The sequence below is a fragment of the Mytilus edulis genome, chromosome 6, assembly GCF_963676685.1.
Source record: "Mytilus edulis chromosome 6, xbMytEdul2.2, whole genome shotgun sequence".
Lineage (NCBI taxonomy): Eukaryota > Metazoa > Mollusca > Bivalvia > Mytilida > Mytilidae > Mytilus > Mytilus edulis.
In genome coordinates this window covers 52,450,581-52,477,196 of record NC_092349.1, presented here as the reverse complement: position 1 = coordinate 52,477,196, position 26,616 = coordinate 52,450,581, and the positions used below count along the sequence as shown (strand labels likewise).

The window sequence follows — 26,616 nt, the reverse complement described above, 5'->3', positions numbered from 1 at the left end:
AAGAATGTACAAGTATCCACGTAGTTAGACTATCATAGGATGAATAAACTGGTTAATGAAACACTCTGTCATTATACATAATAAAACTTATACCCGAGAAATAAAACAAAATCAATTGTAGGTTCCAAACTAATAAGTTAAATATCCCTAGAGTGTCTTTCAAAATTAAGTATGAAATGGCCAATGGTTTATTTATTATTCAATTCTGCAGAGTGTCATTAAAATTAAATATCTAATTGTCAGTGGATACAATTTTCATTATCGGTATCACTATAGAAACACGTTTTGTAAACACTAAAATATATATACATGTGCCAACTTCATTTTGATAAACTGCATTGCATAAGCCTGATGATATTTATTTTAACAAACAAATGAAATTCTAAGTGTGTTGAGGTCAGTTTCGGACTGCTACATGATTTTGTCCATTGTCACCCGATATGTAGTTTACTAGTCACAATTGCCCACAAATTGTATTCTTTATTATTATTAAAAATAGGCAATTAAAGGTATTCAATGTGCCTCAAATTCAACGGGGATTTACCAAAAACTACAACATTTGGAAATTGTAACTAATTCCGAACAAGCGCTGTAACTAAAGACCTTTTCCCTATACATGCTATAGTTAAAGGCTAACATTATTTATTTATTTTTTAACTTGATAATTTTGTTAAGAATTAATAAAAACATCAGTTAAAATGTTAACATATTGCAAAATTGTAACATCATTTTAATGGTTTGATCGTTTAACTCCTAGAAAATATGTATGTATGTATAAAGCAAAATTATAACGTTATAGCCCAGAATCAAAATTGGAACAAACAATTATATTTTGTTATTTATTTTCCTTTTATATTTACTATGTGGGTATTTCCAGAGTTCCAATGTTTAATGTCTATTAATTAAAAATTTTGCTGTTTATTACCAGATTATACTCTATAAAAGCAAGTGGTCACTAATTGTTGATGAGCTACAGGTCAGGTTCCGGTCACAAGTGTTTATACGCATCTTAATTAATCATTTAATTCAATTGTTTGCTGAAAATTGTACTCATCTTCATAACCCTGACTTGAGCTGAACTATCGGTTGGCCTTGTGTTCAACATGGATCAAACTCCTAAATAACAAAGGAGTTATGATTATGTGATTACTTAGCTATTTATAGTGATTATTTGATTACCAGACCAAATGTTACATGATTATTTGATTACGAGACCAAATGTTACATGATTATTTGATTACCAGACCAAATGTTACATGATTCTTTGATTACCAGACCAAATGTTACATGATTCTTTGATTACCAGACCAAATGTTACATGATTCTTTGATTACCAGACCAAATGTTACATGATTCTTTGATTACCAGACCCAATGTTACATGATTCTTTGATTACCAGACCCAATGTTACATGATTATTTGATTACCAGATCAAATGTTACATGATTCTTTGATTACCAGACCCAATGTTACATGATTATTTGATTACCAGACCAAATGTTACATGATTATTTGATTACCAGACCCAATGTTACATGATTATTTGATAATCTAGGACTTTTTTTTATTATGATGATATTTTGTTTGAGGTGGTATCTGACATCTGGACTAAAATTAGTTTGGCTTGTTTAATTTTCATGAAATTTTGACAAAATATTTTTACAGAGTTTTTTACATACTTATCTCCTTGCAGTGTAATGAACCACCTTAAAAAAATAATAATTGTGCGATTCAATTGACAATAATAGAAAAACTGAAAAATAATAGAAAAAATAAGGTAGCCGTGATTTATTAGACAAATAAACCAGTTAGAGCATTATGAATATATTTTGATCGGTACAGGGAAGAGTTTTAGTTCTGACATAATTATATACACAATATTAAAGCATCAAATGCTTTTTACAAGTAAAAGTATCAATGCTGTTGGAGATTATATGATACACACCACAACTTGAAAGAGGGAGTTATTGAATGCAGAATGAAACATGTGTTAATCACTTACATATTGTACTTAAATAAAAAGTAGATAATTTTTTTTTAGATTATCACCAAAATGTAAAGATACCTGGGAATGTTAGGCACTTTATTAATAAAAGGGACATAAACATAACCAAATTATTCAAGTGTCAGCTTTGTGTGAAGCATATAGAAACTTGGTTTCTTAAGACTTTTTGAATTTCTGAATGGTGAATTACTGCAAATTATACATCAATTCACTACCGAAACACACAACTAACTATAAAAAAGATATGTCCATCAATCAGCGTTCCTTGAATGTATTAAATCGTGGATGTTTTGAAATAGTATATGCCATGAATATAGACTATATTAGGGTCTTAACTTCAAAATGATGTTTTCAGTTTTTATAGCACTTGTTTGATAGTGCTGCTGGTGGACTATCAATTACTTAGGGTATCATCAGCTTATTAGTCAGTACTAAGGATACTTAGGTACTGACATGATTCATAACATATCTTTCTAAAATTGTCGCGGAACTTTTATGAAATGAAGATTCTGAAAAGGCATTGGATTCAATTTTGACTTGACCGACTATCTTAAATCTGTCTTTTAACAAGTGCTAAAAGGTTAAGATTTTCCCACATGGGTAGCTATCTTATCAGATGAGGATATGATAAATTTGAAATTAGATTTTCTTCCTTATACCAATCTTTTTGTTTATCCTATGACTCCTTGATTGATTGACTTAATTAAACTTCCTGTGGTTTGTAGAATGTAAAACATGTTAAACATTATGTTATGTTGATAAATATAGATAACATGGCAATTATATACCGAAAAAAATATCCCCGTGAAAACCCCTAAAAAACAACTACGATAGAAAATTGATGCATAATTTTACCTGCAATGGATTGTATACTGCGGTCTGATTCTTCATTTCAAAAACACGAAACATTAATTAGTGAGAAATAAAATTCATGTTTTTTTTCCCTCATCAAAACATATATTACGTATCAAACACATCCAAAACCCCGCGTTCTACACGGTAATTTTGCTTCTGTATTTTTTTTATGTAAGGAGTATATTTTAATTACAGTAGATCATTGCGTGTGATCTGAATAATTACGTAATAAGTGCATTTAAGAGGTTTTTTTGCGTTATTTGTTGGTCAATCATTCATATCTGGCGATATTAGTTATAAGACTTGATACATATCTTCAAAAAAATTATTTATAAATTACAAAGTATTCTTCATTTCTACTTGATTGATAGTAAAATCTTCCGATAATATAATTATGTTTCATATTTTTATTGACCTATTTATTTTCTCCATAATCTTATACAGGAAATTAATAATGTTTTCCATTTGAAATGACGTATATATAACTATTCTGGATTGCTGATCATAACGATGATATCTTAGTTACACATCTGACGGTAAAACATTTAAGAATTGAATGCTTCTTTTTGTAACGTTATTGGAGTGTAAAAGCGTTGGCCGAAGTACATTTTGTATGAAGCGCGAAATGTGCGCACGGTCAACACTTTTACAACCCTATGAAGTAACAAAAAGAAGCATTCAATTCTTATAATTACATTTTTTACCTAGGATCATGAAAACACGATTTACATCATGTTTTTATTTAATTTACCTGTGAACTTTATTATGTGCCCTCGTTTTATCAAGAATGATAAGTTTTATTTTGTAATGCAATTGCTTAAGGAATAACACGTGATGTGCAGTTGGCCAATCAGAATAACGTGTTATAATGAAACATGCATCTAATGTTATTATTTCTTGGTGACTCCAAAAATTGAACTGGTGTCAAAAGCAAAAGACGAATTAAAACATAAAATAGAAGTCAAGTTTTATGTTGTGCATAAAAATGCAATGTAGACAGTTTCAATCTCTCTTTATCAGTCCGTTAAGCTATATGCATGATTTCAATGTATAGTTTTATGAGTTATACTTATTTCAGTTTGTTATTGACTTAAAAGAGATAGGTGAGGAAATAGTGTTGTCGCGTCATCATTTTTTTTATTTAATGTCATTCACTTTTGGACAAAATTTAAGAAAAAAAATGAATAATATTAATTGTTTTTATTATTACACAGACGCAGGAATACAATAATTTCCAACCCAACTTGCTAACTTTCTGCAAATACCAAATGCATCAGAAATGAAGAAGTAACCTTGCCTGATGTCTTAAGAAACATGCTTTGATTTTTTTGGCAAACATTGGTCTATTTCAAAACAAGGCGCTTTTAGGAAAAAGTAACATGATAGACTCCTTCTTAATTAGATACATACAAAGATACAACCCAAAATAGAATTAACTTTATCCTCTTGATTAGTCTTAAACTTTTCAATAATTGTTTTAATGAAAGAATCGGTTATCTTTTAAGCGTTTAATATATTATTGAACATAAAAAAATTGAAGTCTCAATGACGAAAAATTACCATTTCTAAAACAAAAAAAGTGTAACATAGTAGAATATCTACAGATAGATCTTGTAACTTCCAGGTTTGTTAACTCATTTTAGACTTTTTGTTTCGTTGCATGTGACATATTTTTTAACATTGAATTAGCAACCGAAATATTTGATAAATATGGTTTAAAACAACGTTTTATCAAATTTGGTCAGATGACTTTTGTCTTATCTACCTCGTTAAATGAATTAAATATTTTATGTTTCTCAATATTCTGCGTGTGCTTACGAAGGAGTAACTTGGAAGAATAATTCAAACCAGAAAGGGTATGTTAGCTAAAATATTTATTCAATATGTAAACGAAAACATTTGTAAAGGTTAAATCAAAAAACCAAAAAAGGTATCAAGGCAAATAAGTAAACTGGGAATCATATTCTTTTAATTGTTTCTAAAATTTATTATTAGGTAATAATAAACTACCAATAAACCAAGTAGTCGAACTACTGTATCACTAGCCTTATAACATTGATATTGTACTATAAACAGGTTCACCCCACTCCAATCTTTATTGACTAGGATCGGCAGTTTTCCCACCGAAGGCTGGCTGATCTATCTGGGCACACTGGCATCCTCAACTTATAAAAACTAATCACCAGGAAAAAGAGCAATAATGATGAAAGTGGTGTTAAACAATAATCAACCAATCGTCCTAACCTTGTTTAATACTCCCTTATACATACATTTTACGTTAGGATACATAAGGAATAAGTTATATTCACCAAATGAATTGCATTATGATTACTTTTGGTCTTCCTGTGCCCGACAGTAAAACCCTTGAAAAATGGGGCGTTCGTTTAGTTTTGTAGAGTGTATAACTACACAGTCACGTCCGATCAAATTTGGGATGTTGAATCCGAATCTTCGTGTAGAGATAGAGCCACCGTTCCATGTACATAAGAGACCTGTTGCAAGGCCAACATTGCTGTCGCTATACGATATGTTCTTTGACAGTCAAAATGTTTCGTCATTCGCAAAAGTCTACACAGCATCAATACAATCGTTTGTCACCAATGTTAAGATATTTATTTATTATGCATTCGATAACAAAATTATGACATTTAAAACTCTTTGACCATTTTCCTGGATAAAAACCTGATGCAAAAACGGATGCATTCTTGGGTTTAAAATATTTGGGTGTTTTGCGTCGCTGATGAAAAACAAAAACATACGTAAAGATGCCTCTGTTGCACCAACATTAGTTGTGTATAATTCATTTGCAAAAGCTTAAAATGGTATTGTCAAATTCGCTTAATAAAGACCTAGTTTTAAAGCCTTATAAAGATATAGGCACAAATCAAACTTAAATTGGAAACAATTACACTAATACCGTCGTAATTTATTGAAGGCGAACTTAAGAAAAGCATATTAAGTATGTCAATGTTGAAGTACTGATTTGACTTTTTTTTAATAGATACGTGATAACATAAAACAGGATTTTTTTAACAAAATCTTTGCTCAAGTTGTTTTAAAAATGCGAAAAACATTAAATAAGTAGCTCTTGCATTGGATGCTGCTATTAAGACAATAGAAATAAGTTCTTACATAGCAATTTTGACATTCTGATTCTGTTAACTTGCAAACACATAAGAGCCGAAATATGCTTATTGTTGGATTCACAGTAAATATATTTCCTGTTGTTGCATTTAAAAATGCACTGACATCCGGTTTTTTTTTTATTTCAAAAGATAACATTTAGTCAAAAAAGTTGAAATTCAGATGATGACTGTACATGCTGTACTTATATATAAGGGATAAGTTGCAAAGATAACAAAATTTAATTAGTCCGCTTATATATGCTTTATCGTCACTGTATAAACCACATCAACGTATTTGACCGGAAGTAACAAGACAGTTGTCAAAGAATTAACAGGTAGAACTGATCCATCTGATCCATCTGGCATCGACCCAGTGGTTGAAAAAAAAGCCAAATAAAGTACGAAGTTGAAGAGCATTGAGATCCAACATTCCTAAAAGTGTTGCCAAATACAGCTAAGGTAATCTATAACTGAGGTAGAAAAGCCTTACTATTTCAAAAAATTCCAAATTTTGTAAACAGTTAATTTATAAATATAACAATATCAATGAAAATTCATGTCAGCACAAAAAGTGCCCTCGGGGAAATAAATCTCCACCAGCAGTGGCAGCGACCCAGTGGTTGAAAAGAAACTCACCATAGATACCAGGACTAAATTTTATATATAAGCAAGACGCGCGTTTCGTCTACAAAAGACTCATCAGTGACGCTCGAATCCAAAAAATAGTTAATTAATTTATAAATATAACAATATCAATGATAATTCATGTCAGCACAAAAAGTGCAGATTTCCAGTTTTTGAAAGATCAAAGGAGTAAACCCCTTAGTCTTTTATCTTTTATAAATTCAACAAAAACGGAAGTTTTTGTTTGATTCACAATACGTTACATCCGTAGTGTTATGCATATTAAAATTCAGTATAAGTTTCCCTGTTACAAGCTTCATATTAAATTGATAAAACCTTATGACTTATCTGAAAAGGCCAATATGCACCTGTTGATGACTTGAAAATATCTGCAGTAGAGATAGATGCCATCATGGGAGACACAATTATACTTGATTAGGGATATAATAAAGGATGTAGATGCCGTAAAGGTGAACTTCAAGATTTATTTTTGTTTCCTAAAGCTCTTTGAAATTAACAAATATTTAACCTTTTTTAAGCTAACAAATCTGGATAATTGCTATCAAAGTAAAACATGTCAGAACTTGAACATTGTCAAAATATACAGAAGTTGTTCAATTGGGTAGTTTTATTGAAATACATGAGCCTCCCATGATCCACGCTTTATTCAATTTCCCAAAGCTTCGATCCCGTTATAATGTCCTTCGTTTTTGGATCACCGAATGAAACGTATCCCCGATATTTCTTGCTGCAGAACCTGCTTACCTCTCCGCGGCTCCCGAATTCCTCTTTTTATTGAAACATAAATATCGGGCTTAATGAATAGTTGTCAGTGACCTTAAATTTGGAAAAATAAATACCGATATGTGGTACCTACTCCCATAATATAAGGATATGCGGTATGATTGATAGTGAGAAAACTTACCCCCACTGTCCTAATACATGTTGCCAACATAAATATTACCATAGATCACCAGTACTGCCTTCAACGATGAGCAAACACATGCAGTAAAGTAAGCCAACAGCAACACACGACATTCATTGATTCAAAGACTCTTTAATTTGGCCATGTTCATAAAAGAAAATAAAGGGTTCAACATTTTTGTGAGCGATTATTCCTATCATAGGACAGCTGTTTAACAGCACAATATTAAAATAAATCAGTATAGAATGGCCTACTCTTCAGAAAGCAGAGGCACATGACACAACTTACATTAATACAACCGACCGTATAAGGCTGTATAGCTAGTCAAGGTCGATAAAAACTTCCATCAGCATAAAGACAAAAGACACAAATCCGATTCAAGAATAAAACTAGTTCACTAATAGTAAAGTTTCTTAAAAACAAGAGTAGATATTACGTAAAAGAGATGCGGGGTCTCAATAAAGAAGCAAGCCAACTGCACAAAAAACCAAAAGCAAGGTATATGCATGTTCTCTTCCTGGTTTAAACTCGATTAAGACGTTTTTCTTTACTTTTTGTAAGCCAACACCCCCTTATATTATGAAACCATTAAAAAGAGAAAGAACAGCCCAATTTATAACAAAACAATTTATGAAAGGTAAAAATGATAGACATGAAGCAACGAAAACTACTAGAATACAGGATCCTGACTTGGGACAGAATTACTCTTCAACTCTTGCAGTCTGTCGATTTGCATATCTGAATATAAACACACAAAAAAACGACGTAATAATATTTACAACTTTCAAAATATATTTCTCTACCGTTTTTATAATGTAGTCTCTTAAAACTAGAAAATATCTACAAATTCCAATAAAAATGATTAGATCAATCAACGAAAGATGATAAGATAGTAGACATGTTTTAAAAGACCATCTGAAGTATTTTTATTAAATACAATTGTGCATTGCTTTAAATTTCAACACACCGTCACATCTTCATCTCTTTCTTTCGAAATATGTGTACTCGTGATTTTTTCATGTGAGGTCTAAATAAAACCACTTTGTCCAAAAATAACTAAAATTTCCTTAAAAATTATATCTGCGATAATAGAATAGTCAAAGGTCAAGACCGACTTGGAGTTATTATCAGCTATTTTATAACTACTACATAGTTCCTTAGATATTATAAATCATTTGATGTCTGATTGTCAGAGGTATTATAAATAATATTCATTGCAATTGTGGTAACTATGTTAGATTAATTATAAATGTTTAACCTACATATTTAGGCGAATTTTGTAATTCATTACGTTAATAAACAACAATTTACTTCCAAGAGAAAAATATGTTCTTGCAATATTATACAATTATAGCCTTTGTATGAGGTCGGTACAAGGATATATTGACCTGAAACAAGTATATTGAATGAGGAAGAAGTCCGAGGTCGATATATTTCTTTGGGACGATATATCCTATATTGACTTCATACATCGGCTATAGTTGTTATATTATTAATTTCAGACCATATTTGTATGAAAATCATCGTTTGATTTTGTTGGAAATTTATAGATATCATATTGTCTCCTAAACAATAACAACATATGAGTTGTTATTTCATTTATTTATCATGGTTTTTTTTTAACATCTCATGTAATTGAGGATTTTATTCTTCAAATAATCGATCATAGATTTTTTTAATGATATTTTAACAATATTATGAAATTCATTACATGACTTCACAAAGTATATCGATTTTTAGATATTCTATAAATAACCGTGCAATATACATTTTGCGATCCGCCGTTTTCTGTCTACCTTCGAAAATATTGTTAAAATGTGACTATCCTTGAACGAATCATATTAGTTAAAAGATACGAATTGATAATATTATACAATTATAGCCTGTGTATGAGGTCGATACAAGGATATATTGACCAGAAAGACGTATACTGACTGATGTCCGTGATCGATATACTTATTTGGGTCGATATATCCTGTATTGACCTCATATTGACAGGCTATAATTGTTATATTATAAATTTTCTACCATATTTGTATCAAAATCATCATTTGATTTTGTTAGAATTTTATAGATATCATATTGTCTCCTAGACATATAAAACATATTAGTTGTTACATATACTTTTTGTTTGTTTTAATTTTTGCATCTTATGTATTTAAAGATTTTATTTCTTCAAATAATTGATCATAGATATTTTTTATTAAACTTTTAACAATATTATGAAATTCATTACATGACGTCACACAGTGTGTCGGTTTTTCGATATTCTAAAAAAAACAACGTGATATATGCTTTTTTGCTGTGCAATAAGCGTTTTGCTATCCGCCGTTTTCTATCTACCTTCGAAAATATAGTTTAACATGTGACTATCCCTGAACGAATCAAATTAGTTAAAATATACTAATCAATAATATTAGATGGTATATCGTAAAGCAGGAAAATATGGAAATTTTAAATCCCACTAAAAACAAGTTTGTTTTTAAAAAATCAAATGACGACAGGGTATTCATCTATAGAAAAGAGAAATCATGTATTCATTATCTATATAAGTCAATTATCTTAAAATATTTATGAAGAAAATGCTAGAACAAGGTTTCGTATTGGAATACAATTTTACAATAATGCATCAATTCAATTATGTCCAAGATGTCGATATCGTCGATATCGGCAATGTAGACACGATATCGAATCGGTATCGATGTTCGCTTCAAACATTAAACATCCATGACACACCAAGAGGGATGTTTTCGTTATATATCATATTGTACAAATGAATGCATGAAAAAAACATTTATTTGTCTATGTTTGATTTTTACATTCGATCTGACATACTTGTCACTTTTAGGAATTTGGTCTTCAATGCTCTTCAACTTTCGTATGTTATTTGGTCTTTTAAACTTTTTTAGATTCGAACATCACTGATAAGTCTTTTGTAGACGAAACGCACGTCTGGCGTAAATACAGAAAAATAATCCTGGTAATTATGATGAGTTTACTTACATAATGTAAAAAGGCTTCATATGATATTTTTATTGTGTGCAAGCATACTCTTAGATTTATACGGCAAACCCTTAAGAATTATGGATCCTCAATGCTCTTCAACTTTGTTTTATATTTAGCCTTTTTTAACTATTGTCTGTCGTACACAATTTTATCTGGTACCTTTTGAATACGGATTGTATCTCTCTCGTGCATTATGATGATTACATGTTCGGGCTTTCCTGAACTTTTGGACCTTTCTAGTTTTGTTTGCCTGACGATGTTTGTATAATATTTCAGACTTTTAAATATTTTGGCAGTATTACATTTATTTTCGAAATGCTCATATAGGGCAATACAATTGGTACCGTCAATGTCAAAAAATAAAGAGGGGCGAAAGAAACCAGAGCACCATTCAAGCTTATAGATCAAAATGAAACTGACAAAGACATAACTAAAAAAGAAAAAACAGAAAAACAGAAATACAATCATTCAAAACACACTACATTGAAAACTAAAGACTAAGCAACACAACCCCCGCCAAAATCTGGGGTGATCTCAAGTGCTCTGGAAAGGTAAGCAGATCCTGTTCCACATGTAGTAATTGATATCTCTCGTTTTAATCATTTTGTGAAACAACGATGAAATACAAATGTACCCCTTCAATTTTGATTACATAATTGCGTGTTTCCAAAATAGCATAATTGATAAATATGATCAGTTGATATTGATCCGATTAAAGTAAAATGTTGTGGCGTACTTACTGGAATCGATATTATATGTTTATATTGATACTTCTATTGATAGAAACTGCAGCTCCCGAATCTAACCACTTTCACGCCATTGTATTTGATGAAATGTGTAATTGCCATATTTCTAAAGTAACTTCATCACGCGAAGTGACCATAAACAGTTTTGGCTCAAATGTTTAAACGACTTTGTATTTGATTCTGAGTATTGTTTTATGTATTTCATCATCATCTAGCTTCCGATGGCAATATCTTCCGATTTGTTATGTAACGAAATATGGCTTTCACTTTCAATTTATTCTCAAATTTCGAGTATCAATATTCATTTTTTTTGTTTCGCAAATTTGAATTAAAACATGTAATTTTATTTTTTTAATACATTTTGTCTCATTTGCAGTCGTTAAATATGTAAATTGTATGCTCATAGAAAAATGGTATGCAAGTAGTTAACATTGTATCGAGTATAGCATTTCAGTTGCTACAAAGTACACATATCACAGTTTCCTTGAAAAATATAACAGTATTATACTTTTTTTCAGATAACAGGAACTTGATATCAATATGAACTGCTTCATAGTGTCATTGTTATTCTATGTAAGTTTACTAACAAATGGCAGTAACTTTTAAACGACCTATCAATCCACCTTTATAAAGATAATTGTTGAACATTTTGTCATACAAAGACCTTTTAAGATAGATTACTATAATACATTCTAGTACGGCTTTAATCGATCACATCTTTGACGTTTGGTATTTTATGCTTCTGATCTTATCGGTAATTATAACATATCTCTTTGCGTTAATTCCTTACGCAAGCATGTGCTATCACTTTCCCTTTTATTATAACTATTTCTATCCTTACCATTACGATTTAGCGTTACTTGAAAATAAGTTATCTTATGTATATGACCATGGTTATTCTTTTTCACTTACACAATCAAACAGTTCCTGGAAATATCATATATATATTACATGTATAATTTCAAAGTTATGTCATGTTACTTTTTATCACTCTTAAAAGTGAATCCAGATCCAATTTCTACGGTTATGACATCTAAAATATCAAACATTTTATATTTCTGATCTAACCATATTATTAGAACAGGAAGGGATTTAGTATAAAAGAATAATTGTTCAAACATTGTCAAAACAGTACGCTTTTAAAAAGTATATATTTTTTTAATTGTAGATAACCTGCACTATTCCAGTGATTGCATCGAACTCACCAGAAACTTTAGAATTCAGTACGCTAATGTTTTAAATGTTTTAATTCTTATTTTCTTCGTTTATTTTTATTTTTCGCTAGTGTCAAAAAGTACACAATGTACTATTAAGTGATGAACGGTGCTGTCATTAACCAAACTAATCTTGTCTCGCAATTAATATGAAGACTGAATTGATCTTCTCCTCTGCGTTACATTTATAAAATATGGAAAATCGACAAATGAAAGAATATAAAACTTATAGAACTTTAGGATTGTGGGTCAAACTACTATATATTTTACCGATCACATATTTTGAATTCAATGTCACCTTGCATAAGAGACACATACATACAAACAAAATTACATTTTAATCATCATGATTACAGTTAAAATTACGTACAATATCGGACAATAGAGAGTATAACTTCCGTAATTACGTTATATGATAAAAACTTAAAAAACAAATTGTTAAAATCAATGTTTTGTATAACTAACCATATTTAATAGATATGATTTTTACTGTATAAACTCCCTGCTAAACAGTTACTAATTAACAGGGATACCCGAATGAATCCTGTGAGTCGAGTAAGTTGTAAACAGCACAGAAATGTGCAATAAAAGATTTATTCTATATAAAAAAAATTACGTACATGTCTCATATTTTAAAATTCATTGTGATACGTGCAATATAACCACGTTTAAACTGAGCTGACCATAGTTCTTCTTTCCATTTGTGAAACTGGCAAAGTTCTTCTTTCCACTTAAATCATTAATTAAAAATAATTTGCAAAAAAAAAATATGTGGAAGAGGAATTAAAGTTATATAAGGTGTATAAAGAAAAGCTCTTAAGACGCATATATTCACAACGCCTTAGTATTCTAGTTCGATCGTCTGCTCTGTAGTCAGTGATTTGTAACTGCTGACACCACTTATAACATACTTTTCTTTTAAATCAAATTGAAAACAAATCTTTTTACCGGACCAATAATATTGATTATCATATACTTAGACTAAATAAAATATGATTTTTACTGTATGTTAAAAGCATTAAATTAACCTAAATTCCATATTTTTCGAATTGGTGCTTAGTGGGCTGATATGAAAAGTTTATCACATGCTTCGATTGATATCACATGCCTTTCCGTAACGTTATCGGCCCTCGGTCAATATCAGCCCTAGAGCCATGCGGCTCTTGCGCTGATATTGAACCTAGGGCTGATAATACATGCGATATGAAAAATGCCATGTAATAATCTGATAATGTTTGCTGCAAGTAACAGCTTATATTTTTTTTCGATTTTATTCATTAAAAATTAATGTTTCACAAAAAACACTTATTGCATACTAGAAATTATGATTTACAATGCAAACTACATCTCGTATAGCATGGATAGATCAATGACATTTTTTTCGAATTAATTGGCGTCTTTAACCAAAGATAAAAAGTACAATTTTTCTTTATATTTATTTTAATAAAATTAACGGTATTAAAGTGTGTTTGCATATATCCATTTCAGCGTGTAGTAACGATGGTAATATCAAAAATATAACTGCAAGTAAATTGAGTGAATTTGTAGTGCTTGATGGTTACAACAGTTGCTTGCTTAATAACCCGTCATGTGGAAAGGTAAATATACTTACATCATTCTAGAATGCCTTTTTCCATAATGTTATATAGTTATCAAACTAAATACTATAATACATTTACAAGACGTGGATCTTACACATTCATCGTTTTCAAAATTCATGATTTAGAAACGATAATAGAAAAAAAGACAACATGGTCAACTTTTTACAATTAATTGTAATCTGCATAATACTGTAAAAAAAATCACAAAAAAGCCTCATTTAATTGATCGTATATGATATTTATGTATGAAGCAAAATTTGACTCTAAAATATGTCTAGCTATGTGGTGTTTGTCATTGACGGAATATGTTCGTTGCTGTTTTGCGATGTGCATGTTGTGTCGACTATTTTATTATTTGCATGTGCAGTTCTCTGTCACGAACGATTTTGCATGTGTGTTGTGCTATATTTCTGTCACGTAGTCCTTTTCGATATTTTTTAACGTTGTCATAATGCAGGAGGTTCGACATGCCATTAAACAAGGTTCAACCAACCATTTCTGTTTTTGAATGTCCTGTACCAAGTAAGAAATAGTGTGTTTCTTTCAGATTGGCGGGTTTGTTTTTGTTGCATTTCTGTGTTCCAGTTATTCCTTTATTTCCCTCTTATAATTAAAAGGTTTCGGTTTTGATTGGAAACCCATATTTGTTTTCTCTCAACCGATTTATGACTTTTAAACACCGGTATACTACTATTGCCTTCATTACACGATGTATTGTATGTAGATGGTAAAGTGTATTTAGGAATAAAGTTATTGTGATTTTCAAAGTCTGTGTAATGATCATATTATGAACTACCCCATGAAGAAATTGTATTAGCTGTACTTGGCAACCAACGTAATTGTGTGTCCCCATTGCTCTTTTACTTCGTTTTTCATTAGGCCTTTTTACATTTTTGATTCGAGTATGACTAGTGAGTCTTATACAGACGAAGTTCTGGCGTACAAATTTTTTATCCTGGAATCAATTATGAGTTTATTTAATTATTTTTGGCAATTTCAGAGGAAAACAATAGCTCTTATTATACCTCGTACTTAAGATGCACACTTTATTTAATAAATAGTTTAATATGTTCAACTTTGATAGGAAGTAATAGACGTAAATCTAGTGTTCGAAAGAAGACTTGCAGGAATAATCAAGACATTTCCTGTACACCGCGGTACAAAACATATATTCATTTAAGCTCTGAGTGATACGTATACGAGTAACAATAAAAGTAATGGTCAAACATAGTATCTTTGGTGGGATTTTTGAGTGGCAATTATTTCGAAATATGGTTCGGAAGAAAAAGAATGGTCAAGATACATGATCGCCTGAACTTGCACTTGGTCATCATGACCACCCGTGATGACATTAATACCTCACTTCCATACCAAACTCTTTCACATTCTTCATTAGGATTATACATTTTCAAATAGATCTGGTAAAATAATATTAAGTTTTGGACTATTAGAAATACTTTTTTATTTGGTACTTCAGTGGTTCTTTTGTTCCTTTCATTTCCTCTCATAATTGATTTGTTTTCCTCGGTTGTAGTTTGTGAACAGGATTTGTTTTCTCTCTATCGATTAATGACTTTGGACCCCGGTATACTACGTGTACAAATGTTGCCTTTATTTATATAGGCATACGTTCGAAATATCTCCTAGGATATGACAAAGGACGACTTATATATGAAGCATATAGTGTTAACCCTGGTTGTCCGTTTGGTTATCTGATTAAGAAGTAATCGTAGAGTTTTATATTAATACACGGATCCGATGATATTGATACATGTAAAAGATACCAGGTCAAAAGCACAATATCGTTATGACAAAACTAATACAAGATTTTGCATAACAAAAAGTAAAATCACAAAAATACTGAACTTAGAGGAAAATCAATTCATAAAAAAGTCCATAATCACATGGCAAAATCAAATTACAAAACGTATCAAAAACGAATGGACAAGAACTGTCATATTCCTGACTTGGTACAGGCATTTTCAAATGTAGAAAATGGTGGATTAAACCTGGTTTATAGCGCTAACCCTCTCACTTTAATGACAGTCTCATCAAATTCCGTTATATTTACATTGATGCGTTAAATAAACAGACACAATAAATAAAATAGTCAAAATATGGGTACATCAGTCATCATCGTATAACAATTTTAAAAGGAACAATTTAACAGAACACAAAAACATCTACTATCTACGTACACATTCATTGATTTGAGTGTCTGACGTCAGAAAATTGTATACGTCACATAAATTTGTCGTTCAATGTGCATACAAACGATTTTAAAATTTTACATAGGCAATGTTAGCATACAGGGTTAAAAAATCAAAAGTATGTAAGAATAAATTTCAGAAATAGACCGAGATTTAAACTAGTCAAAAAGTTATAGATAGAATTTATAAGAATCCACAAATAGTTAATTCCACTACGCGATTGAATGATTTTGACGTTTGTGGTTCAACGTATATAGTAATTCATAAGAGAAATATATCATAATGACATATAATAGAACAATATCATACTGACGGGATCTTTTAAAGTACAGAGTCACGTTATAAGAACAAAAGAAATACAAAAGGTCGCATATACAAAACAAACCACCAAAAAATGAAAGCCAATACAAACACATTGACGAGATGTATAAGTACCGAGCCACGTCAAACGAATATCACATAAAACCATTCAACAGTAAAAGTAATATTAATAATAGAACAAAGACAAATGAAAGAACACGTTTATAAGATGATAAACAACATCAGTACGCAGAATCTATACATCAAGACCATCGTGTATTATTTGAAAAGTTGATACGGAATATTTATCAACAAGGTCTTGGTACCTTCCGATGAACTTTTTTAGAAAAAGGACGAGACGTTCTTTGACATAACCCTGGTTCATCAACTTTCTACTCAGACACTGATGACGTTTTACAAAGTCGGAGTAGGAGCTGCAAGCTCTTGAATATCGAATAAGTTGGGAAATGTATATCCCATATGCAGGTGAAGTTGGTATATTTCTACTAAGGTGGGGGAAATTTATAATTTCAAAATTAAAATCGTCTCGTTTGTCATAGATTCTGGTACTGAGATGACTGTGTAAGTCAAATTCGAGATATAAGTCTAAAAATGAGGCGGAGGAAGCCGTGTCTGTTGTTTCTTTAATCTTTAGTTCTTCGTCAACTTTTATAAATTTCCTGTTTACAAAACTTTGAATTTTTCGAAAAACTAAGGATTTCTAATTCCAGGCATAGATTACCTTAGCCGCATTTGGCACAACTTTTTGGAATTGTGGATCCTCAATGCTCTTCAACTTTGTACATGATTGGCTTTATCAATATTTCGATTTGAGCGTCACTGATGAGTCTTATGTAGACGAAACGCGCGTCTCGCGTACTAAATTATAATCCTGGTACTTTTGATAACTAGATTAATTTTGACTGAAATGAAATATTAGAACTTGAAATTCCTTTGTATTCCCTTGTAAATAAAATATGGTAATTCCAACTTTTAATATGTGATATTGAACTGTAAAAAAATTAAACTTAAATACTGTTATATTTTTAGAATCCAAAATGTCTAAACCTACAAAAATATACTTATACATAACAAAATTATCTACGATATCATGTCCGTGATTTAATCAATTAATGTGATTGTGGTATATTTCACCGTATTCAATCATAAACTAAAACGTTAAATTCATATATTATAGTGATGCATGTTTTGTTTTCTCCTTTAAACAAGGACAAGAGTGAACTCCACGTGGTTCATGTGAAGACATTCAATAAACAACGCGCATCTATTATAATTGGTGGAAAGGATGCACAATTTTATGATTTGAAGTGTAAACCAAAAGAGTTTGTAGGAAGAGCTACAGCCAATTTCAAAATAGCACCGTAAGAATATATTACTGTTATCCGATTAGTTAAGCAGACTCCTGTGAAGATTATTGCGTTGTTTGTTTAGCATAATCTCGTTAGAGTAATTAAGGGAGAAAATGTGTTCTGCAACATTTTAAAATCCATATCAATAGGCTGGCAATAATTTACAAATATACTAAATAGTACATGTAGTACAATCACAAAAATACTGAACTCAGAAGAAAATTAAAAAAGGAAAGTCCCTAATCAAATGGCAAAATCAAATGATAAAACACATCAAACGAATGGACAACAACTGTCATATTCCTGACTTGGTACAGGCATTTTCAAATGTAGAAAATGGTGGATCTAGCCTGGTTTTATAGCGCTTAACCTCTCACTTGTAAGAAAGTCGCATCAATTTCCATTATATTGACAATGATGCGTGAACAAAAGGTCACAAATAGGGGTACAAAAACAACACAGACCCCACCAAAAAATATGGTAGATTGCAGGTGCTCCGAAAGCTAGGCGACATCTCATTATGAATCATCCAACACATTCTTATCTTTATATAATACCAAAAGAAAATACTTTAACTTGTCAAAAAAAGATAATTTTTTATTTTACAAAACTAATTAATGCTTTTTGAAATCTTTGTGGGGTTGTGGGGTGCTTTATTAAAAATTTGGGTAATTTAACGCTTATTTAAAGAAGACAATTGTTTTATTAAAACGATGCGATTTTTTTCTCGATAAAATTTTCGAACAAAAATATAGTTTCTCTTTTTCTATGAATCGGAATATAATGTAAGTCATTCAAATGATTATTGAATCGCAACAAAGTCTTTATAATTTGAATAGGAGTCCAAGTTCGTTCCTTTTTTAAATATTATAATAATGATAAAGTTCAGATGGCATTAAAGACATCTGTTTGACTATTTGCTTTCAAATGGCAGTATTTTGTAAGTCTCAAAAGAGCAATAACGGTCTTATTTCATCAACAAAATCGATGACGAAAAATAAAAAGTTGCAGATTATAAAACCAATATTGTAATTTATGAATTACAATACATTAGATTTAATCTTATAAAATGTAATGCATCCTGTTGTTCATCTTTCCAGTTCATCGGCAATATTTATAACGGAGGCACACACATTTTCTCCCAACGAAACAGCCATTGATTTGACTGTAGAAAAGGGAACTGGTGGACATGTAACAGATCCAGTTAATCTTGGAGAAACATTATCTCTTAAATTTAAAGGACCAGGTAAGTATCAAATTAAAACAAAAACATTTCTTTTTCAATTATTTTTTAGTTAATGTTTTGTTTCAAATGGATTTTTTATACAACATAAAATTGTTTTTTTTTGTTTTCAGCAAATCATGCTTGTTTTAAAATTCATCAAAACTGTGAGCTTTACTTGGTGTGCCCTATTACACTTCACCAAAACTGTGAGCTTTACTTGGTGTGCCCTATTACACTTCACCAATTATTCCAGAAAATAAGCAGCTGATTTAATTTATTGACAGTCATTTTTTTCATTTTAATATGAGCACTACATTTAAAATTATTCAATGCTAGTATTCTTTTAAATTATCAGTACCATTGTACTTGTTATGTCTTGAATCAATTAATGTTAACTTGTTATGTCTTGAATCAATTAATGTTAACTTGTTATGTCTTGAATCAATTAATGTTAACTTGTTATGTCTTGAATCAATTAATGTTGGTGCCTACATTTTTAAAAACTCGAAAACAATCTGCAATCGATTTGCAACGACGAGGGTGGTTTTCACGACCTTGACCACCAATGAGGGTATTGTATTTAATGGTAATTGTTTATCTGCATAAAAATTGCCTATGGTTTTTTACAATGACAACAACAGGTACGCCTTCGGTTTCTGGCGAAAATTTCCCATCTCACTCCACTGACCTAAGAGAAAAAGTCAGAAAGACCCAAACTATTCTTTAGAAAAAAAGTGATAATTTAGCTTATACATGCCAATCATAATTGAATTATTTAACGTATTTACTACAACTGGTTTTTTTTTCAGTTGGCTATATAGTTGATCCTATAAATTGCACTGCATACCCAGGTTTGGAACAGTCGTCGACAAGTCGGGATCTCTGGTCAAAGTAAGATTTATTCTAAAATTATCATTTATTCTTCAACACAGTTGTTGTTATCAATGGATCCTATTGATAGACGTTTATTTGATTATTGACGTGAAACCGGTATACGAATGTATAATAATTTGAGTATTAAGAAGAAGATGTGGTATGATTGCCAATGAGACAACTGTCCACTTGAGACCAAAATGACACAGACATTAACAACTATAGGTCACCGTACGGCCTTCAACAATGAGCAAAGCCCATACCGCATAATCAGCTATAAAAGGCCCCGATAAGACAATGTAAAACAATTCAAACGAGAAAACTAACGGCCGTTTTATATTTTTATGTTTTATGTCCTCGAGATATATTTCTCGTTACTTCTAGGTAAAATCTGGGGTTATTTTTTGTTCTTCCTTAATGTGAATTTCGAGAAAGGATATTTTCGTCATATCAGCTTGACCACCAGATAGGCGAAAATGAACCCCACGCGATCATTTCGCTTGCCAGAAACCACAAATATATTTAAATTCGTTGTTATAATCATAAAATACTATAGTAGTTTGTAATATACCCAGCGTTTCTCTTTTTTGTTATGAAATTTGTGTATGACTTTGGATGTTACTATATAATCTGGTAAACTGTTTCAAAGATCTACTAGTATATTTCTGAAGCTGTTTTAATATTTTCTTTTTTCTCGTTTACTGTGATGTTTTATCAATATTTATGTATTCCCTGTTGTTAAGTTGTTGTTACCTAATATAAATGGGTCGGCAGTGCTTGTTTTTTTATCGTAAAGACCTGCAATAATTTTAAATATTTTGATGTGTCCCCTCTCTTCAACTTCCGCAATATTTCTTCATAAGTCATGTTCTTCACTAGCGGAAGCATTCTGGAAGCTCTTCTTTGTACGTTTTTATAGGCTCAGTGTCTCTCTCTTTCTCTTCAGAATCGTGAACATTCACTAAAAGCATGTTCTAAATAAAAGAAAAAGTTCTAATCCCAGGCAGAAAACCATAGCCATATTGGGCACAACCTTTTGAAATTTTTGGTCCTCAATGCTCTTCAAATTTGTACTTTTTTTGGACTTTCGAATTTTTTCATCAGAGCGTCACTGGTTAGTGTTGTGTGGACGAAACGCGCGTCCGGCGTATTAAATTTTAACCTGGCACCTTTTGTTAGCTATTATATATGGTTTCTCTGTTCTATATGTTCTCTCATTTATGTGTATTGTAGTCCTATCATATCATTTTAATGTTATATTTAACATTGCCATAAAAGCGGGAGGTTTGGCATGCCACAAAAACAGGTGCAATCACCCATATTTGTTTTTATTAAAATGTACTGTACCAAGTCAGGAAAATTGACATCGTTATATTATAGTTCTTTCCTGTGTGTGTTACATTTTAATGTTGTGTTTCTGTTGTGTCGTAGTTCTCCTCTTATATTTGATGTGTTTTAGTTTTAGTTTGTAACCCGGATTTGTTTTATGAATTTCGAACAGCAGTATACTACTGTTGCTTTTATTTCTAGATATTGACAATCACGTGCTCTAAATAGTAGAACAAGTGTTTTGTTATCAAGGAAATACAATATATGCTCTTCTTCTTAATCTAACTGGTTTTTTTTACTTCGTTTACGTGTGTCTGAATGTTTTATCATCGTATTCTCCAGATCTGAATTTTGTGGGTTCATAATGATACTTAATTTTTGTCTAGGTGAAACTTAAGATGAAAAGTTTCGCCTCACCTTAATAATTCTATACTAGTATCTGATTGCATGACTAGTACATCACTCTCATTGTTTCTTTCTCTGTATATAAATAAATTCAATAAACACTGTTATTAGATCATTGAATATTGGTTTAATTAGTATTAGACTAGTATTGATTTTGTTATCAGTAAATTAAAAGCAAACTAAATATCATTGTTACATAGTATATAGTATATACATATGTACACATTCAAAGATCTACAATCTGTCGAGTTTTTTAATAGTTGTTAATGGCTTTGAACTAGCTGTCAGTTACTACATGTACTCTTAGATCAGTACTAAGTGTCTTTTTATTGTTGCGATATACATGTACCTGACCATGTCCATTCTGTGTTTTTGTTATATACTACTATATTGCTATATGCATCCATCTGATTGAAGCCTTTTTCTACTGATTTGTATTGTTCAATCTTATGTTGTAATGTTACACCTTTATCCTAGGTTAGGACGGTGGGGGTTTGGACCAGAATTGGAATTTTGTATGTGTGCCAGATGCGCATTTCATCTTTAAAAAACTCATCAGTGACGCTGCAATAAAAAAAAAAAGAAGTTAAAAATGGCAAACAAAGTACGAAGCTGAAGAGCATTGAAGACAAAAAATTCTTAGAGTTTTGCCAAATACAGCTAATTAAGTTTATCTATTCCTGAGGTAGAAAAAGCCTCTTTTTCTAAAAATTCAAATTTTTGTAAACAGCTAACTTATATGTACTTCGGTACTGGTATGGAAATACGGATTATTTTGTGTTATTAAAATTTGCTGTTACAAAATGTTAGAAATTATTATAAATTAAGGAATGTATCTCCCTCATGCAAAAGCTCTTTTTCCTTTCACGGATTTGGCTATACTTTTTGGACCTTTTGGATTATAGCTCTTCATCTTTGGATTTCAAATATTTTGGCCACGAGCATCACTGAAGAGACATGTATTGTCGACATGCGCATCTGGTGCAGGACAATTAGTACCGTTAATGTTATTATAATTATGACCATATCAATAATGATTCATTTACACATTTATGAACAATTATTTTGCAGCAAAAACTGCTCCTCATTAGATACAGCTATACTAGATAAGTCATGGAAAAGTGATGGGGTTAAGCATAACATCATTTCTATAACAATGTATGCATTTCGATTTTCTGAATCAACCAACGTAGAAATAGAATGCACAGCTCATTTCTGTCCAGAATCCGATACGAAATGTCCAAAGAAGGTAAACCGAAATTCTGTTTTAGTTTTATTTAGAAACTGTTCGTATTCTGTATACAATCACTTGAAAGTTGGAAAAGAAACTTTTTAGCTTTGCTGGATGAGGTTGTACTTTTAATAGAATAAATCTACGTCATTTTAGCCTCAGATGGATAGTTGTCTCAATTGCATTCATACCACACAATGGGGCTTTCTTTTCGTTTACCGTCCGTCATTGGTCTTTATCCGTCGGCATTGCCATTCGTCGGTTAAACTTTTCAAAATCTTCTCCCGTAAAGTTACTATAGGCCAACAATAACCAAACTTGGCCACAATCATCATTTGGATATCTATTTCATAAAATGCGTTCGATAATCTCACATGCCTATGAACTTGGTATACATGCATGGCCATAGAAGAACCATATTTCGTTGTTAGGAATACTGTAAACCAACTTATTTTCGCGAGCGATTTATTTTCGCGACTTTCGCGAGTAGAAAAATAACGCGAAAATAAATCGTCGCGATTATATAAATCTTGGATCTATCTTTATTAAACTACATCAAGTAAATTAGAAAATCGCGAAATTGAATAGCCGTGAAGTTGACTAGAAAGAGGAATTCGCGAAATAAAGTATCCGCGAAAATAAGTTGATTTACAGTAGTGAAAAGGGTACACTATGTACTATATTATAATGAAACATGACCTGCCTGTTCAGTTATGGATTCCAGTTAATTCAGAAACACATATCGTGGGCAATGCAATTGTTATCATATATTTATGCTTAACTTTCATATGCTTGCCATGCATTAAAATGTTTACTTGTACTAGTACTTTGCAGACTAGAATTATTCTTGTCGGTGTAATTATTTTTGTGTTTTCAGTGCTGGAAAAGCAACAGTGACACCATTGGTAGAAGACGAAGGGGTGCTATTATGAACTCGCATGGCAAAAATCACTACATGAAAAAGGTTTCAACATTTTTCACCGTTGTAGATGACAGTGGAACATCAAATCGTAGTTCAGGTACGCTTTTAATATGTACAAGTGTAGGCTACACCTATCGAAAATAGAAATGTCGTTAAATGTACAATTCTATAAGAGCTGTTATAATACATTTGTTTTTCTCACTGTATGTAGTTATAATTTTGAGGTAGAGCGTTTTTGTTTATAAAGTGGGAAGATAAAAAGTAGTAGTGCAAATGATAGCGGTTGTTTCTTCGCCATTCCATTTAGAAGAATGTTCAGCATGCGTGAATTCATTTCGCATGGTCAGCTTAAAATATTTCTAAAAAGAAATATTATATGTTATAGGGACTGTATGTTCATTCAAGACTGTTAGGCCACTATTACTTGACATGTTTGACGTCTGATAGATATATTAAACATGTACATTGCAGACTTATACTGTTTGCAACAAGTTTCTGTATAGAAATCGTAAAAGATAAATCTTCAAATTTATCAGTCATACTTCATATTTGATTCTTTTTTTATTGTTTCACTTATATGTACTCTACTAACGTGCTACAGCCATCTCACTGAAAACGCTATATTTTCAATAACCATCCATTATTTGCTACATGTCATTCCACGTGTTACGTGATTGCGTAATTTTTGTTCTATACACATTGAATGTTGGGTGTGAATTAAGGCGTTTGACAAAGCCTTGATGAAGCAGTTTGTCGGTGACGTCATATGATATTTCTAACCATGTGCGAGTCAAAAGTCACGATATATCTCGAGTTTCCGCAATTTTCCTGAATTTTCGGCCATTCGATGACTAAATAAATTATGTGGCTGTATAACCAATGAAAAGTGTCTATTTTAAACCAACCCTGTCATATTTTATTGGAGTAGTACAAATATTCAACATTGATTGTGTAAACAAGAGACAGTTTCAAGCAGCTTTGAATTGAGGACCAATTCGAGTTTCATAAATCATTAACAACATAGTGCATGATCTATTGGAATATTGCTATAATTAACATACTTTAAACAAGAATGTGTCCAAAGTACACGGATGCCCCACTCGCACTATCCTTTTCAATGTTCCATGGACCGTGAAATTGGGTAATAATCTAATTTGGTATTTAAATTAGAAAGATTATACTATAGGGAACATATGTACTAAGTTTCAAGTTGATTGGACTTCAATTTTATCAAAACTACCTTGACCAAAAACTTTAACCTGAAACTCCCACTTTCATTTTCTATGTTTAGTGGACCGTGAAATTGGGGTCAAAAGTCTAATTTGGCTTCAAAATTAAAAATATTATATCATAAGCAACAAGTTTACTAAGTTTCAAGTTGATTGGACTTCAGCTGCACCAAAAACTACCTTGACCAAAAACTTTAACCTGAAACTCCCACTTTCATTTTCTATGTTCAGTGGACCATGAAATTGGAGTCAAAAGTCTAATTTGGCTTTAAAATTAGAAAGATCATATCATAAGCAACAAGTCTACTAAGTTTCAAGTTGATTGGACTTCAGCTTCATCAAAAACTACCTTGACCAAAAACTTTAACCTGAACGGACGGACGAACGGAGCCACAGACCAGAAAACATAATGACCCTCTACTATCGTAGGTGGGGCATAAAAATACATATATCAAATTTTGTGTACTGTTTAATTTTAGTGAATTATGTTCGTAACATCTTTTTCAAAATACATTGTCGAATGAAAAGTATTATTTTCTTTTTAGAGACACCATCGATGAATACATTCCTGTACCTAGCAACGATCGCCATCATATTAGGATATTTTGTTTGAAGACAATTATTCGATTTCAGAAGTTATAATAAGAAATAGATAATGTACATATTCTGATTAATAGCTAGTTGATTCGCATTTCACTATATTCATATCATTTATTTTTCTCTTCCTAACCAATGGTCTGACCCTAGTCATCACTGTTGAATAAATTCAACTCTTTCGTTAAACTAATGTTTCTATGAAGGGTCATCCAATCAACATTTCAAAGATGTTTTAAGATTTCTAACACATTCATTTATAAAAACGAAAATATTTAGACTGTAAAATAAAGGTCTGGAGCTGATCCAGTATATTCAAATATAGTTCTCTGCCTTATTTGCATTTTTTTCTTCAAATACATTGCTTCTACTTTATCTTTTGTTTTGATTGTAATATTCTTCATGTTCTTAAGATTTTTTCAGTCATTGTATGTAATGCTATATCTAATAAAGTATATTTTGTTGTTATAATTGTGTATAGTCAGGCCGAATTAAATAGATTAAAAGGGTACTGTTCTTCTTTTGTCTAATGTCAAAGGTTCAAAATATCTCTTTGCCAGTCTTTTCTGAAGCAAAATTTTCAATAAGACCAAACAAAGCTTTCAATTCTAACCTGGACTATAGATAACTAAGAATAATGTACACATTTTCTTTTGGAAATACACAAATAATCATACTTCATCATAAATAACAGCTACGGTGATCTTATTTTGTTATTGTTCAAAACTTGGTAGGCTCTATGAATCTAATCAGTGGTTTAGGAACGGTTGAACGACCACATCAGGAAGTATAAATTCCTTGCCAATGTTATCTCTAGTTAAGGAAAT

General features: G+C 31.1%; 1 protein-coding gene across 2 annotated transcripts; it reads left to right on the top strand.

Annotated features, from left to right (window-relative positions):
* Positions 1 to 4,645: 4,645 nt before the first annotated feature.
* Positions 4,646 to 26,183, top strand: LOC139527855 (uncharacterized). Of its 2 annotated transcripts, none has more exons than XM_071323532.1 (10): positions 4,646 to 4,716; positions 11,805 to 11,859; positions 12,455 to 12,509; positions 13,989 to 14,098; positions 17,842 to 17,993; positions 19,082 to 19,227; positions 20,016 to 20,097; positions 22,885 to 23,062; positions 23,922 to 24,063; positions 25,741 to 26,182. In XM_071323532.1, the coding sequence occupies exons 2-10, from the start codon at positions 11,827 to 11,829 to the stop codon at positions 25,806 to 25,808; spliced, it is 966 nt and encodes a 321-aa protein (XP_071179633.1). In that variant the 5' UTR covers positions 4,646 to 4,716; positions 11,805 to 11,826; the 3' UTR covers positions 25,809 to 26,182. The 2 variants fall into 2 exon arrangements, with proteins under 2 accessions (XP_071179633.1, XP_071179634.1); XM_071323533.1 differs by lacking the exon at positions 4,646 to 4,716 and adding an exon at positions 10,445 to 10,514 and having other exon boundaries at positions 25,741 to 26,183.
* The last annotated feature ends 433 nt before the right edge of the window (positions 26,184 to 26,616 follow it).

Coding starts and splice junctions, on each gene's coding strand:
- LOC139527855 (XM_071323533.1), top strand. CDS start 11,827: ATGAACTGCTTCATAGTGTCATTGTTATTCTAT. Junction 19,228..20,015: donor TCTTAAATTTAAAGGACCAG/GTAAGTATCAAA, acceptor TTTTTTTTTCAG/TTGGCTATATAGTTGATCCT. Junction 24,064..25,740: donor AACATCAAATCGTAGTTCAG/GTACGCTTTTAA, acceptor TTTTCTTTTTAG/AGACACCATCGATGAATACA.